This window comes from Cyprinus carpio, chromosome A3 (genome assembly GCF_018340385.1).
Source record: "Cyprinus carpio isolate SPL01 chromosome A3, ASM1834038v1, whole genome shotgun sequence".
Taxonomy (NCBI): domain Eukaryota; kingdom Metazoa; phylum Chordata; class Actinopteri; order Cypriniformes; family Cyprinidae; genus Cyprinus; species Cyprinus carpio.
The window spans coordinates 752,022-767,298 of NC_056574.1; the positions used below are offsets into that span (position 1 = coordinate 752,022).

A 15,277-nucleotide genomic window follows, 5' to 3' on the forward strand; every position below is an offset into this window, starting at 1 on the left:
GAGCTCTGCAAATTAGCACCCCATGAAGTCACGTCACATGTATTTACATGGCACTTTATTCAATATATTCCTTAAAAGCAAGCAGCAGTATTAAACATGAAAAGCAGTGCCAGTGTCAAAAAAGCAAAACTTAATTTCCTACTATAAAGCAGCTCTTTACTGTGTTCATATTTTTACTCACGGACATCTTACCTCCAAGGACAAAATGAACACAGAGAAGAGTTTGGTTGTGACTAGAAGGGATACAGCAAAAACCGGAAGCTAACAATAAACTGAATTTTCTACCTATTAGATTGTGTTTTATTAACATCTACACCCAGGGTTTAAATTGGGCCACGGCCATCCGGGGCTGAGCCCCGGCACACAGAGGCGTAGCAATAGGGCAGGCAATTGCTTGGAGCCCCGCAATTTGAGTGGGCCCCCAGACACCTGACTATTTGAACAATCAGAAATGTCATTATTAATATAACATGGAGCAATATATTTGCATACCCCCTAGGGTGCCCCCTCTGGATGTGCTTGCTTTTTCTTCTTGATGCATCAGCCACTGTTTTCAAACTGGCACAGCGCTTACTCGTGCATTTGCTAATTTAAACATGAAGAGGACTTATCTGTCTGGCAGCCAGAAGCGGAAAAATGCAAGAAGAGGAGGAAAAGAGGAAACATGACAGCGGTAAATGATGGAGATAAGATTGACTTAAGGATAATTATGTAACAAACAAATTGTTATTGCTATCATTGTTAATTTCAAGCTTATTATCGTTTAAATATTTGCTAGATGAATTACTGGTAATAGTCTAATTACTAATAGGGTTACTGGGAAACAGGTTAGCTAGGGTTGCACTTAGCAGCAGCATATTATGTAGTGTTTAGCAGGTATTAATATAAGCTGCAATAGAATAGGTGGTACCAGGAAAGACGCGCACATCACCAGTGTCACTGCTTGACAAGTTTCAGTACCAGGGATGCAAACTTGTCACCTTTCTGTGAAATTTGCCATTTGAATTCAAAATGGGTCATTTGTGTGATTTGTGTACAGTAGAGTTTTTTAAATTGTTTGGGTGGGGGGGGCGGGGGGGTTGTGGCCAATCAGAGGTGTTTACATTACAGTAGTCAGAATCCGCTCTGATCTAATTTTTTTTTTCAGAAGTTTATGTAGTTCTACACGCTCACATATCTTCCTATTATAACAAGACAAAAATAAAGCATACACGATGTGTAGTTAGTTATTGATTACATCAGGACTTTTCATGTGAGTAAGTCTGGACATTTGCACCATAATAGAAGCGGCCTTCACAGTTTAAAGAAAAGTTTAAGAGGACCATATATACTGTTTCAGTGTTTACAAACGCGAGTGTAAAAAATTACGCAAGTGACTCCTCCAAATTTATCCGCTATCACCGTATGCTGTGTATGCTCTTCTGTGTCATCTGTGCCACAAGGATGCGCTGTTTCTATGAGTATTTAGCTTTGATTTGAAATAAAACAGCGCATCCTTGTGGAGAGACACAGAGGAGACCACTGACAAAGGAATTATTGAATAAAGTCGTTTTCTTCGCTTACAAAAAGTGTTCCCGTCGCTTCATATAACCTAGATTGCACGTCTGATGGCAGATGGAGTATTTTAATGACGACTTTCATACCTTTTATGGACCTTGACTATGTTATTTACTTGGCAGTCTATGGGACAGTCTCAAGCCTCCAGGTTTTCATCTAAAAATACATTAAATTGTGTTCTGAAGACGAACGGAGGTTTGGAACGACATGGGGTTAACTGATTCTTTGCCTTCCACCAGGAGATAATTTTTTCCCCGTTGTCTTCATGAATGAAAATGAATATTTAAAGTAAATTCTGGCAAAAAAAATAAATAAATAAATAAAATAATAATAATAAAGGCTTTAAATTATTCTAAGTCTTTAAAAAACGTAGGGTTTTATTTTGGAGGGGTGCTCCTCCTTGTCACCCACGATTAGTTGTCTTGTGTCTTGCTGCCAGTGTGCAGCCTACAAATCAATATAAATAAATATCATTACATTTACTTAGTTGACATTATTTATTTAGCTCTTTTACATTAAATTAGTTGAGTTAATATAATTAGTTGTCAACTAATAAAACTAGTAAAGATGATAAAAACATTCCTCAGGTCAACAATGAACCAAGAAAGGCTGTCAGCACTGGCACTAATTTCAGTTCAATGGAACATACAAAGGTCTTTGGATATGGAGGACATAGTGACATTGTGACAGCATTCCATTACTGCAAATATGAAGATTGTACTGTATCTTCAAGACTGTATTGTACAGTATTTTATCTTCTGCCATAAAAATGAAAATTGATTTTTTTTTTGTTAAAGAATAAGCACTTATTCAAAAATAAGCAATTTATGTTCTATTATGTGTTTTAACTACTTTTTGTATGTTGTATAAATATACGGTATATCTAGGTAATGAAGATATATTAACAAAATAATCTTCTAGAAGATTTATAAATCTATTAATTACTTTATTAATTTTGCCAGGGGCCCCCACTTCATCTTGGTTTGCCTCTGTTGGCACATAGACTCCAGGGCTCGACATTAACACTTTATTAACGCCAGACAGTAACACGATTAAAACATCAGTAACCAAAAATAACATTAAAATAATGCAAACACCAAAACTCAAGTATTATTCTGATTTTATTACATTTAGAGTAAGTGGCGAAAGTGGATAAAGCTACTGCATATAATGCATCTATTGACAGTATAAGGCTAGGCTCGCGCAACCTCTCCAGGAGAAATCAAAATGCACAACACTAAGAAACTAAGAATCTTTACTTAAAGGTAAAAATTCAAAAAGCAAGCTACAGAAGATGCATTTGCGTTATTATGTTTGTCCCAGTTGATTTGCGGTTCTCTCTTACTGAAGGCTGTCTGATCGTGAGACTGATGTGTCGGCAGCTAGAAAAATAAATATGCCAAGAACGGCTAAAGATGATCCATCTCTATCGTCCACTTTTTCCTCCGAATGCAACGCTAACTGAAACTATGAGTGTAGCACAACTCAACAATTATAATTGAATTTATAGATCAAATGTAAGAATTTGCAATGAAAGTATTAATATGGGAAAGTACCCTCTATAAAGGTAAAAAAAAAGCCCTTGGATAAAATATAAAAAAAAACACGCAGATGTACAGTATATGTCACAGCTGATAGGAATAATATTATAAATATTATAAATCATATTTGCTTCAGTATAAATCATATTTGCAAAACACACACACACACACATACATATATATATATAAACTCGATACCAAAGAGCCACCCACATAACAAATCCCAATTTGACCCGTCTAAACCTACCCCTTACAATAATGCAACAATAGTAATTATTGTTGTACAGTGAGTAAAATTATGCTATACTGATGTGTGCATGTCCAGTAGTTTTTGCTCTACAGTATGCCATCTAGCCTTAAAGGGTTAGTTCACCCAAAAGTGAAAATTAGCCTGTGTTTTACTCACCCTCAAAGCATCCTTGGTGTATGTGACTTTCTTCTTTCAGACGTATCCAATCAGAGTTATATTAAAAAATTGTCCTGGGCCCTCCAAGCCTTTCATTGGGAGTAAGGGGGTGTTGGTTGTCACTAGTCCAAAAGACATGAAATAAAGTGCACACATCTGTAATAAAATGTCCCTCACATGGCTTCGGGGGGTGAATAAAGGCCTCCTGTAGTGAATCCATGTGTTTTTGTGGGATAAATATCAATATTTCAAATGTAATAAACACTTAATTTCACTTAGGGCTGGGCAATAAATCAATAACAATAATTATTGTGTGATATAAATGTCCTCGATAAACGATTACAAGAGTTAGATAAATGTTCAATATAATGTTTATGAGGCAAAGGCGGAAAGAGCGCTAGTCATCAGAAGTGCGCTACTCAAAGATCAAAGTTCATAACAGTGGCATGAGCTTCACTAGAGCTAATGCATCATATTTGCTGATGAGTCTAGCTCACGTGACACTGGACAGCGCTGTGAGATCCAGTGTGAAGCGCTTGAGTTCAGCAAAGAACACAAATAACTTTGTTTACAGCCAGATGAAACAGCACTGACAAACAGCAGAAACACTGTGCGCAACGATAAAGTCAGAAGACTTTTTAATCTACAAATCGCCATTATTTAACATGGATTTACTGTAGTAGCATTAACTGCACCATGGTATTGTGTCAGAAATGTGGGTATTCCTGTCAAATTGTATTATATTATTGATGTAGACATATATTAAATGAATTGAAGGACAAGTAATGGAATATAATTACAGTTTTTGTTTTTTTGTTTTTTGATTACGCTATAGCGTTAATGCATTTATAAATGTATTTAGACTACTGTTTTTCATAAATACCTATAAGCCATATTAAATTTTTACCATGGTATTGAGGTGCTATATTTGTGGTTTTAACTGTGATTATCATGCTCTAAATGCATGCTACTATGGAAGAAAAAAAACTCTCACACAGTAACAATAATTAAATTCCAATATATAAAAATTAGATTGCTACCATATTTACAGGTATTACTGATTTTGATAATGAACAAACTTCATCTGCATCCTAACTCAAGCTACTATCAAATGTGTATTTCTAATAGACAAAAATGTTATAGGCCTATTATTAATATTATCAGGCAACACAAACTTGTTTCTTGATTTGAAATAATATTACTCATTACTAGACCATGCAGAACTAAGAATTTTTTTTTTTCTATTAAGATATTTATTTTGTTAAGGAAAAATGACTGGGAAAGTGTAAAGAATTCAAAAACAAAGTGTTTGTCATGTTTTGACCATAAAAAAAGTAGTTTAAAACCACAATTAACCATCTGGTTTTTACAACTTTCACATTGGAGCAAAAATCTGCCTATAAAATTAAAATAAATAAAATTTTTACATTTATTGTGATAATTATCGATATCGACTGATATGACAAAAAAAATTGTGGTAATTTTTTAGCCATATTGCCCAGCCCTAATTTCACATGTTCTGAACTGTTGATAACCAACACCCGCTTACCCCCATTGAAAGGCTTGGAGGGGCCAAGATTATGCCCCTATTATGCCATTTTTAAGGTTGCTTATATTGTTTTATGAGTCTCCTAAAACAGGTTTACATGCATGCAAGGTCAAAAACATGTTAGTTTTCTCAAAAAATAGATTTAATTATACCTCATTTCTAAATTATTCGTAAACGACTCATGCAAAGCAGTTCAAAGAATCAGTCTCTCTAAACCCCTCCTTTCTGTGAGCCCTCACTGCTGTGATTGTTCAGATGGTGCAGTCCTTTGTGATTGGTCCAGAGCCGTAGAGAGATTGGCTCTGGATTAGTCTACCGTGTACAGCGCATGTCAGAACTAAATGCCCATTGCCATGATGGAATGACAGCCCTGGAAACTTGTCAATACATAGAAAAGATGGTATCGATTGTACCTTACCAATTCGAGTCAGAGTCTGATGATGAAACAGTTGAACTGGCTGATGGACAAGAGACTGATTCGCAAGCACGACTGGAGCAGGACTTTTCTCAGTGATCAAGTGTCAAGTGTTAACAAGATTGTGGTAATTGAAAGATGTGATAAAAAAAATTACGATCACCGCGTAGGATACAGTATCTTCTCGACATGATGTTAACCACACGGTAATTTTACTGTTTGTGGGTGGGCAAGTTGGCAATGTAGAATCTGGGCAGACATTATGCAAATGTGTTACTTTATGACATAGAGCCGTAACAGAATAAGATTCGAATTCCTGACGACTCGTTTAGGCGATTGCAAGCCGACTCTTTTTTTGATAGACAATAACTTTATTTATCGTGCACTGTTGGCTTCATAACTTTGCAGATAGTTTATGTTCACATACAGATACATGACACACTGCATGAAAGGTAATATTTGAAAAAGCATAATAGGGGCACTTTAAAATAACTCAGACTGGATTTGTCTGAAAGAAGAAAGTCACATACTCCTAGGATGCATTGAGGGTAAGTAAAACAACAGGCTAATTGTCATTTTTGGGTGAACTAACCCTTTAAAGTTTACGATTGTCTTTTTTATCTCTTCTGTGAGGTCTATCATTGGAAGTTAGGGCGTTGCTAACAAAATGGAGGCAGATCTGAATGCCAGTTTGCAGTTAGTTTTAGGGGGATTTCTCTCCACTGGATTCACCGCCGACACTCTAGCATGAAGAAATTTTTCATTTATTGAGGATGATGAAGGCAGTCAACGGCACAAAATATGCCCGTGTGAGAGAGACTGCCTGAAAGACTGAGGGCATCCTCCATCAGGTTAAGCCATATTCACTAAAAAAATAGTTTGCGATTTCCTAAGAGTAATGTTGTGGTAATATCCTAATATCCTTTAAATTTTTAAAGTCCCCCTGTAGTGAAAATCAAGTTTTTTTTGTCTTTGTGGTGTGTGGCAAGGGGGGCGTGGTTCAGCGAAGTCTGCAGCGGGAGAGAGAGTCGGGAGACGGACGGTGAGTGAGTGGGTTAAACGCAAATAACCAACACCTGTGTCTTGTTTCAGTAATTGGTGTGGAGAGAGTACATAACGCCAGGAGAAACAGGAGTTTGTGAGAGAGAGAAGGACTGCTGACTGGTGGGATCGTGACTGAGCTAGAAACCTTGACGAAATTGAAAGTGATTACACAACTGTGTTTATGTTTATGTGCTGTGTGCACTGCGATCTGTTTGAACTGAGTATATGAGAATAAAAACCACCGTCAGCAGTCAAGCCGACCCTGTCCTCTTCCTTCCCACACAATAATCTTACTACACTGGTGCCAAAAGCTGGGAAGGAAGAAGGTGAGCCGACACCAAGCAAACACCATCCTCCAAACCATTTGCGGATGTCATCTCATCCCTCGCGGTCTTGCATCAAGAGCAAAATCAGGCCCTGCTGGACTTGAGGAACGATCAAGAGAGGCCCAGCAGGAGGACCGCGAGAGGTTCCGGAGCTGGAAAGACCGGGAGGTTCGTACGGAAGCCACCGGACAGCCCGTAGTGCCCGCCCACCTGCCCTTAAATAAGATGGGACTGCAGGATGACCCTGAAGCGTTTCTCGATCTGTTCGAAAAGTCTGCAGAAGCATGCGGTTACCCCAGGGACCAATGGCCGATGCGATTAATCCCTTTACTTTCTGGTGAATCTCAGGTGGCGGCACAGCAGCTGCTGGCACAGAACCTCCTGGTCTTCGACGAACTCAAGAGGGCCATAATCTAGCGGGTCAGCTGGAGCCCAGAGCAGCATCGCCAGCGCTTCCGCTCCCTGGAGCTGGGTGAGTCCGGTCAGCCCTTCGTGATGGCCCAACAGCTCCGGGACTCCTGCCACAAATGGCTACTGGCTGAGGGAAGCGACATGGACCAGGTCAGTGACCGCGTGGTGCCGGAGCAGTTTATGACTCGGCTCCCTAAGAAGACCGCCGAGTTGGTCCAGTGCCATCGTCCAATGTCGCTGGACTCGGCCATCCATCTGGCAGAGGACCACATGGTGGCGTGCCCAGGGGTCGGCAAACCTCTGCCATCTGTCTCTCTCTCTCCCACTCCTTCTCTCTCTTGACCTATCCCTCTACCTAGGTCCCATCCAATCGTTTACCCCACTCTCTGCCACTAGAGCGGCGGGGAGGTCTGGGCTGGCCTGTTGGCGTTGCGGGGACCCGAAGCACTTTGTGGATAGGTGTCCAGTAATGGAGGTGGGGATGATGATCCGGGTCCCAGATGTACCACAGGCCGCCCCCGGTCAAGCTGGCTGGTACCAAATACTTGTGAGTATCAAGGGGGTACCTATCAGGCCTTGGTAGATTCAGGATGTAACCAAACCTCGATCCAACAAAGCCTGATTCAACCTGAGACACTGGATACAAGCCACTTGGTTAGGGTGCGGTGCACGGGGATGTGGTGGAATATCCCATAGTGCCTGTCATTATCCAATTCCGGGGACAAAATCATAGTGTTGAGGTGGCAATTAATCCGCACCTCCAGCATCCGATAATTTTGGGAACGAATTGGCCAGCGTTTACTGAATTATTGGGTTGTTTGTGCACGGATGCCTCTTGGGGGGGAAATGCACCGGAAGGAGGCACGCAAGTGCAGGTGGGAGAGACTGAACGGGGACCACTGAGTTCGGCTTCAGGGGAACAGAGCGAAATCGAGAGACTCGTTCACTTGGAGCGCAATGACTTTCCCCTGGAGTAGTCTCAGGATGAGACGTTAAAACATGCTTTTGAACAGGTCCATACCTTTGATGGTCAGCCTTTCCAGCCTGCCCACATGCTTACCTCTCCGTATTTTGCTATTATAAAAGATTGGTTGTATCGAGTGACCCAAGACGCTCAGACAAAAGAAGATACAACCCAGTTATTAGTTCCAAGGAGCCGTAGGGACATGCTTTTCCAAGCGGCTCATTCTAATCCAATGGAGGGGCACTTAGGACAGGCAACGACACTAAATCGCCTCATGACCAGATTCTTTTGGCCTGGCATTCACGAGACTGTGCGCAGATGGTGCGCATCTTGTCCTGAATGTCAGTTGGTAAACCCACCGGCCGCCCCAAAAGCACCTTTGCGCGTCCTCCCATTATTGCAGGTCCCCTTCGAGAGATTTGGTATGGACCTCATCAGGCCATTAGAGCGATCAGCAAGGGGACATCGTTTTGCATTAGTCATAGTGGATTATGCAACACAATATCCTGAAGCAGTGGCGCTTAGAGTGTTGCTGACGTGCTGTTTCGTTTAATCTCCCGAGTGGGGATTCCAAAGGAGATGGAGAATTTGTTGCAAGCCCAGAACAGACAGAGCCGGCTATATAACAAGGGGACTAAGTTGCGCAGATTTTCACTAGGAGATAAAGTGCTTGTACTACCCACAACGTCAAGTTCTAAATTACTTGCAAAGTGGCAGGGACCGTTTGAGGTCACATGGCAAGTTGGGGAACTCGATTATGAGGTAGTACGGTCTGATAGGAGCGGAGCACGTCAAATTTACCACCTCAATCTCCTTAAAAAATGAAATGAGGCAGAATCAGTGATGCTGGTGATGGTGATTAGTGGAGAGGAGGATCTTGGGCCAGAGGCGAATGTCAAAACACAATCTCTCACTCTGGCCCCAGGTGGAGATCACCTCTCGCCCTCCCAACTCACTGATTTAGCTAAGTTGCAAGCCGAGTTTGCAGACGTGTTTTCACCCCTACCTGGCCGTACTAACCTTATTCAGCACCATATCGACACAGAGCCAGGCGTGGTGGTTCGCAGTCGGCCGTATCGCTTGCCTGAACACAAGAAAAAAGTAGTTCAGGCCGAATTAGGCACGATGCTTGAAATGGGAGTGATAGAAGAATCCAACAGTAACTGGGTGAGCCCAATAGTTTTAGTTCCGAAAACGGACGGCTCAGTTAGTTTCTGTGTGGATTATCGCAAGCTGAATGCTGTTCAATGCATATCCAATGCCGCGGGTTGACGAACTGCTTGATCGGCTCAGTACGGCTCGTTTTTATTCGACACTGGACTTAACAAAGGGATATTGGCAGATCCCCTTGTCTCCATTGTCCAAAGAAAAGACAGCTTTCACAACGCCGTTCGGATTACTCCAATTTGTTACCCTTCCATTCGGGCTGTTCGGGGCACCGGCCACCTTCCAACATCTCATGGATAAGATTCTACGGCCCCATGCTGCATATGCTGCTGCCTATTTAAATGATATCATTATATTTAGTAATGACTTGAGATCGCCGAGGGGGTCGGACTCACGATCAACCCGAAGAAGTGTGCGATTGGGCGTGTGGAAGTAATGTATCTGGGCTTCCACTCGGGGCATGGACATGTGCGTCCCCAAATTGACAAGACAGCAGCTGTTGTGACCTGTCCGCGCCCCAAGACCAAAAAGGAGGTGAGACAGTTCCTGGGGCTGGCGGGATATTACAGAAGGTTTGTACCTAATTATTTGGACCTCACCAGCCCCTTGACTGATCTTACTAAAAAGGAGGTGCCAGATACGGTCCAGTGGACGGAGCCATGTCAGCAGGCTTTTACCCAGGTGAAGGATGCTCTATGTGGCGGGCTGTTGTTACACTCGCCTGATTTTTCTCTCCCTTTTGTGTTGCAGACAGACGCAACGGACAGGGGGTTGGGTGCAGTCCTGTCCCAGGAGATAGAGGGGGAGGAACGGCCGGTGCTGTACATTAGTCGTAAGCTCTCTAAGAGAGAGACTAAGTACAGTACCATTGAAAAAGAGGGTGGGCCGTCCTCACCCTCTGCTATTATCTCCTGGGATGGGAATTCACCCTCTGTTCGGACCACGCCCCTCTGCAGTGGCTCCCCCGTATGAAGGATACCAACGCGCGAATCACTCATTGGTATCTAGCTTTACAGCCGTTTAAGGTCAAGGTGGTCCACAGGCCGGTTGCTCAGATGGCTGTGGCCTATTTCCTCTCCAGAAATGGGGGGGGGCTGCAGGCCAGGGGACTCCCTGGCCTGAGTCGGGCGGTGGGGGTATGTGGCAAGGGGGGCGTGGTTCAGCGAAGTCTGCAGCGGGAGAGAGAGTCGAGAGACGAACAGTGAGTGAGGGGGTTAAACGCAAATAACCAACACCTGTGTCTTGTTTCAGTTATTGGCGTGGAGAGAGTACATAACGCCAGGAGAAACAGGAGTGTGTGAGAGAGAGAAGGACTGCTGACTGGTGGGATCGTGACCGAGATAGAAACCTCGACAAAGTGAAAGTGATTACAGGACTGTGTTTAGTTTATGTGCTGTGGGCACTGCGATCTGTATATGTATATGAGTATATGAGAATAAAAACCACCGTCAGCAGTCAAGCCGACCCTGTCCTCTTCCTTCCCACACAAGAACCTTGCTACATGGTGTTTTTAATATGCTTTTAGACAAACCATGTGCCAGTCTATTATCTGAGTATTTTCTCCTTAAAACTGTAGTTTCCCAATGGCAGTCCCAGAAATGCAGTTTGAAACAGCCCTCGGTTTGCTATGTCATAATCCAATAACCAATCATGTCAAGGGATCGATTCCTATCCCTAGCATGCTAAATATACCAATACAATTAGAGCAAAAAACCCATGAAGCTATGGTTTAATGTGAATTTAGAACCACTAACTTGCATTATAACCCGTGGCAATGGCAAAAGTGTAAAAATATCCTGGAGTCAGACCAACCTCTGCCGCATCAGCGTCTTCACTTCACAGGTGTATGCTCGCGGGCGCAAATAAAGAATCACAAACAGCTACATTTGAGCATAGACTGTATAAAAACATGCAGATTTCTGAAGAGCGCATTTGAAGTGGGCGGAACGGGCCTTCGCCATCTTGGTAGCACGTCATCCCCCTCACAGTTGTCATGAAGGGCAAAATTAGCTACATAGACCAAAATCATTTTTTGAACCAGGCTGAATTTTTTTTTTTTTCTGCTGTAAAGTTGGGCATTTTAACATGGGGAGTCTATAAGACTGACTGCCTTTTGCAGCCAGCCTCTAGTGGCCAGTCAATGAATTGCAGTTTTAGTCACTTCCGTGTTGGCTTCACGAGAGATCGGGAGGTTGCCGCTGGCATTCAAGTCTTCAAGGCATTTTAGGACACAACATCGTCAAGTAAGTAACTTTAATGAATGTTACAGTATTCACTGTAGTTGTCCTCTAGTAAAAACATAGTTTTATCAGTCATTATCTGTGTATACCATTGTTTTGCGTTTACTACAGTTCGGTGGATCAGGAGGCGCTGGCTGTTGTGACTGAGTGGAGGCGGGACTAATTTGCATATTCACAGATCCGTGTATAGTAAATCAGGCAAGGGTGTAGAGTTACATTCAAGCTATTTTAAGGCATGAGAAAATTATTATCACAAGATAAAACATTTAAATATGTAATTTTGATTATCAAAGATAAGTTTTAAGGGATAAAATATTTGACTACAGGGGGATTTTAAGGGTAGTTTACTACCCCATGGCTCACGTCAGCACTGGTAGTTGATTTCTATAAAGTGAAGCATCAGCTTCAACTTTTCCCCCTGTCATTTTGTCCCTCGCGTCACTAGCTCTGCCCTTGCGCCATAGCTCATGACCGGAAGAGGAGTCGTTTTGAGGGGGAAGGGAGGTTAATGTTTTTGAATAAAGATTAAGAGGGCACAAGAATTTTTAAAAATAATGAAGTCCACAGATAAATTATTTATAATAAACACTACAGTATTCCATTAAAAAATAAGAATTTTCAATTTTTGATTTCAGACTTTTAAAGTTGCTGTAAGTTTTTGACTCTTCTAAAGCATAAAAATACCATAATATGTTTGCAGATATTTAAGAAACATGCTAAGTTAACATATTTGTTTATCTGAAAAACAATGCTACAGTCAGTTATTCTCCTTTGAAAATGTGCGTTCCGGGCTGGAATGTTAGTCTCTGTTTTGGTTTGTGAAACCCGCGCACTACCAGTTTACCCAATTGTATTTCGGCACCCCAGGTTGCCAGTTGGCGGAAAACACAGCTATTTCATTTCATTCATCGTCAAGTGCGCTCGTTCCTGTTTGTGCCATCAATCTGGCAACCTGTTTGTGCATCAAGTCTAAGGAGGAGGGGCCGGGTGAAATAAACCCTATACAATATTTTGAATTTGGACTGCAATACCTAGTTCAGCCACTCAGTGTCAATCCTACATATAGCACCTTTAACCGAAGAGTTTCATGTGAAAGAAGGCAGAGCATCAGCGCACACCTCTTATGACGTAATCATCACGGATCAATGGTAGTGCAAAGGTGTTTTCAGCTGGAACAAACTTTTCCGGGAAGTTCGCTCTGGCAAGCCGTTTCGAACTCCCAAAACCAAAGAGTATAGAAGACCAAGAGGTGAAACTCTGTAGAACGTTCCATTGCTTCCATGCTTCCACCATTTTGGGGTGAAAGCAACTCGGCAGTCCACTAGATTCTAGCTGTTGCTATGGCAAATATCAGCTGTTTTGTTAAAAAAAAAAAGTACATTAAAGCTGAAATACAGCCTGAACGGTGACAACAATAATGTACAATCACTAGACTAGTGATCATCAAATCCTTTTAACAGTTTATTTTACAAACTTTATTTTAAAGTCCTCCCTTTTTTCACAAAACCTTTTGCTCTCTAAAATCATGTCAGTTTCGGTTGAAAATATTTTAAGTTCAAGTGTTAGCATTATAAACACTGAATTAATACCAACATACGAAATTAAACTAATGACAGAAAAATTCGGAATGTTGAACAATAAATATATAACAGGAATATAACATCTTGACCGTAAACTGTTTTTGCAGTATTGTCTTATATTAATGTCTGTTGTATTAATGATTGTAAACAAAACAAACAAAAAAAGTTTATGTAAAACTGTTTAATTATTTAATTATCAGACACAGCATGCATCCAATGCATCCTGTTCTAATCTATTTTATCAAGTTTGTAGTGTGTTCCAGGGGATTAAAACATACAATATATATATTTCAGACCTAGTGGAGTAATAGTAAATAATAATATAGTAAGTAATTGTAAATGTGTAAAGTTGCATAAGCTCATTTCTTAGTGTCATATCCATATAAATCATTATTATGGTTTCTATGGCTATGACCTGCAGTTCCTAAAAGGATTTACATCATGCACACAATTTATAAATCAAGGGAACAAATTAAATCGTGCACACAATCTATAAAACGAGGTAATGAAATAGTCTATCTTACACACGATTTAGCCTACTATTTTTTTTCCTGCATGCCATGTGCGGGGCTCCATAATTTTTGTTTATGTGCTGTTATTCAGTTGAAATTTTCACCCCAAAATGGCGCCCGCGCTACCGAACTGCCACCTAGTGGCTGTTACCCAAAAAGCATCAGCGTTTCGCCTATTGGTCTTCTATACTCTTTGCCAAAACGAACACAAAACCAACTTCGTTTTGCCCCGGTTTTGTTCGAAATGATGTCATATGAGTTCACTCTTCGATTTTGCTTGAAGTATATCGGGGCCTTAACACTGCTAAAGATTGACAGAGCGTGACCTCTAAACTATGGGCAACTGACCCATGACCTCAGGAGCAGATAAATGCAGTATAGACACACATGAGACATAAATGAGATCGGGGTCTGTACCAGAGAGAAGAGGTTGGAATGACAGTCTTCTAAACTCGCCCCGTTCGCCACCCAGTTCGCTGCTGTAGTCATAATCATCCGGAGCCGAACATCCCGATTAAAGCCGATCAGAGCCGAACATCACAATTAATCGCAGTTGTCCGCAGAATCCACGCCGAACATCAGAAGATCAGATGAACCAAAGCAATAAACATGTGCGTATGTGAATCTTCTGCTTTATAATTTCTCACTGGATTAAATCCGTAATCGGTCCGAACCGAATCATTTTCAGTCTGGAGTGGTTTTTTTTTAATCCATGACAGACGAAGCGTCCATAAATCATATAACGTTAATCCACAACACGACAGACTGACGCTCGTGAAGTTTCGGATCATCCGGTTGACAGTGAAATGAAGAATCGGTCAGATGTCACACACACGCACATGATCACACGCAGCTTTCACTTTAATCACACACACACACTGAAACAGAGCATTAAAATCCTTCAGATTTCCTCCTCACAGACTAAAGTGAGCAGTGAGCACATCTTCCTCTTTTCTCTGAGAGGCCATGACGAAACAACGACGCCAGTCACACATTATAAAGACCGTCCATTCGCCAATAATCATCCACACAAACACGCAGCGGTGTTGAAATGACTCCAGTTTGAGCGCGTATTGTTCACGCATGGCTCATACAGCAACGCTGAGCGCGCGCCCGCGTGCGAGTGTGTGTGTGTGTGTGTGTGTGTGTGTGTGTGTGTGTGTGTGTGGTCATGTGATCAGGGATTACGGCAGCGCTGGAGAATCTGCTGTGATGACGCGGTTCGGCCGCTAGAAGCGCTGCTGATCAACAGCGTCTTGTCTTTTATAATCTTTTTTTACACGTTTTGACACTAAAAATTTCAGTTATACTGTTATAAGATGTGATTATTTTGTATTGTTTGCAAATAAGATCTTGACGTTGGCGTCTGTATGTCTTAAAATTAAGGTTAATTTTCTTGTTCATGTGCTGCTGACATGGATGATTAATAATCATATTCAATCCACCATGATAATTTTTCCACACAATGTAAAATAATGTTCCATTATATCAAGAGTCCGTCCACGTCTTTGATAATTGCCTGTAGTACAAATTAAACCTGTGATCTACATGGAGCTGTTGATCAC

The 15,277-nt window shown here is 41.5% G+C and overlaps 1 protein-coding gene across 4 annotated transcripts in view; it reads right to left on the minus strand.

The window, feature by feature from the left end:
• Positions 1–14,851, minus strand: part of LOC109091118 (mediator of RNA polymerase II transcription subunit 13-like) — a 57,420-nt gene extending 42,569 nt beyond the window's left edge. For all 4 annotated transcript variants that reach the window (XM_042715881.1, XM_042715887.1, XM_042715879.1 and 1 more), the window contains exon 1: positions 14,130–14,851. In XM_042715881.1, the coding sequence (XP_042571815.1) occupies positions 14,130–14,207 (78 nt within the window). In that variant the 5' untranslated portion in view covers positions 14,208–14,851. The remainder of the gene's footprint in view (positions 1–14,129) is intronic.
• Positions 14,852–15,277: the final 426 nt, after the last annotated feature.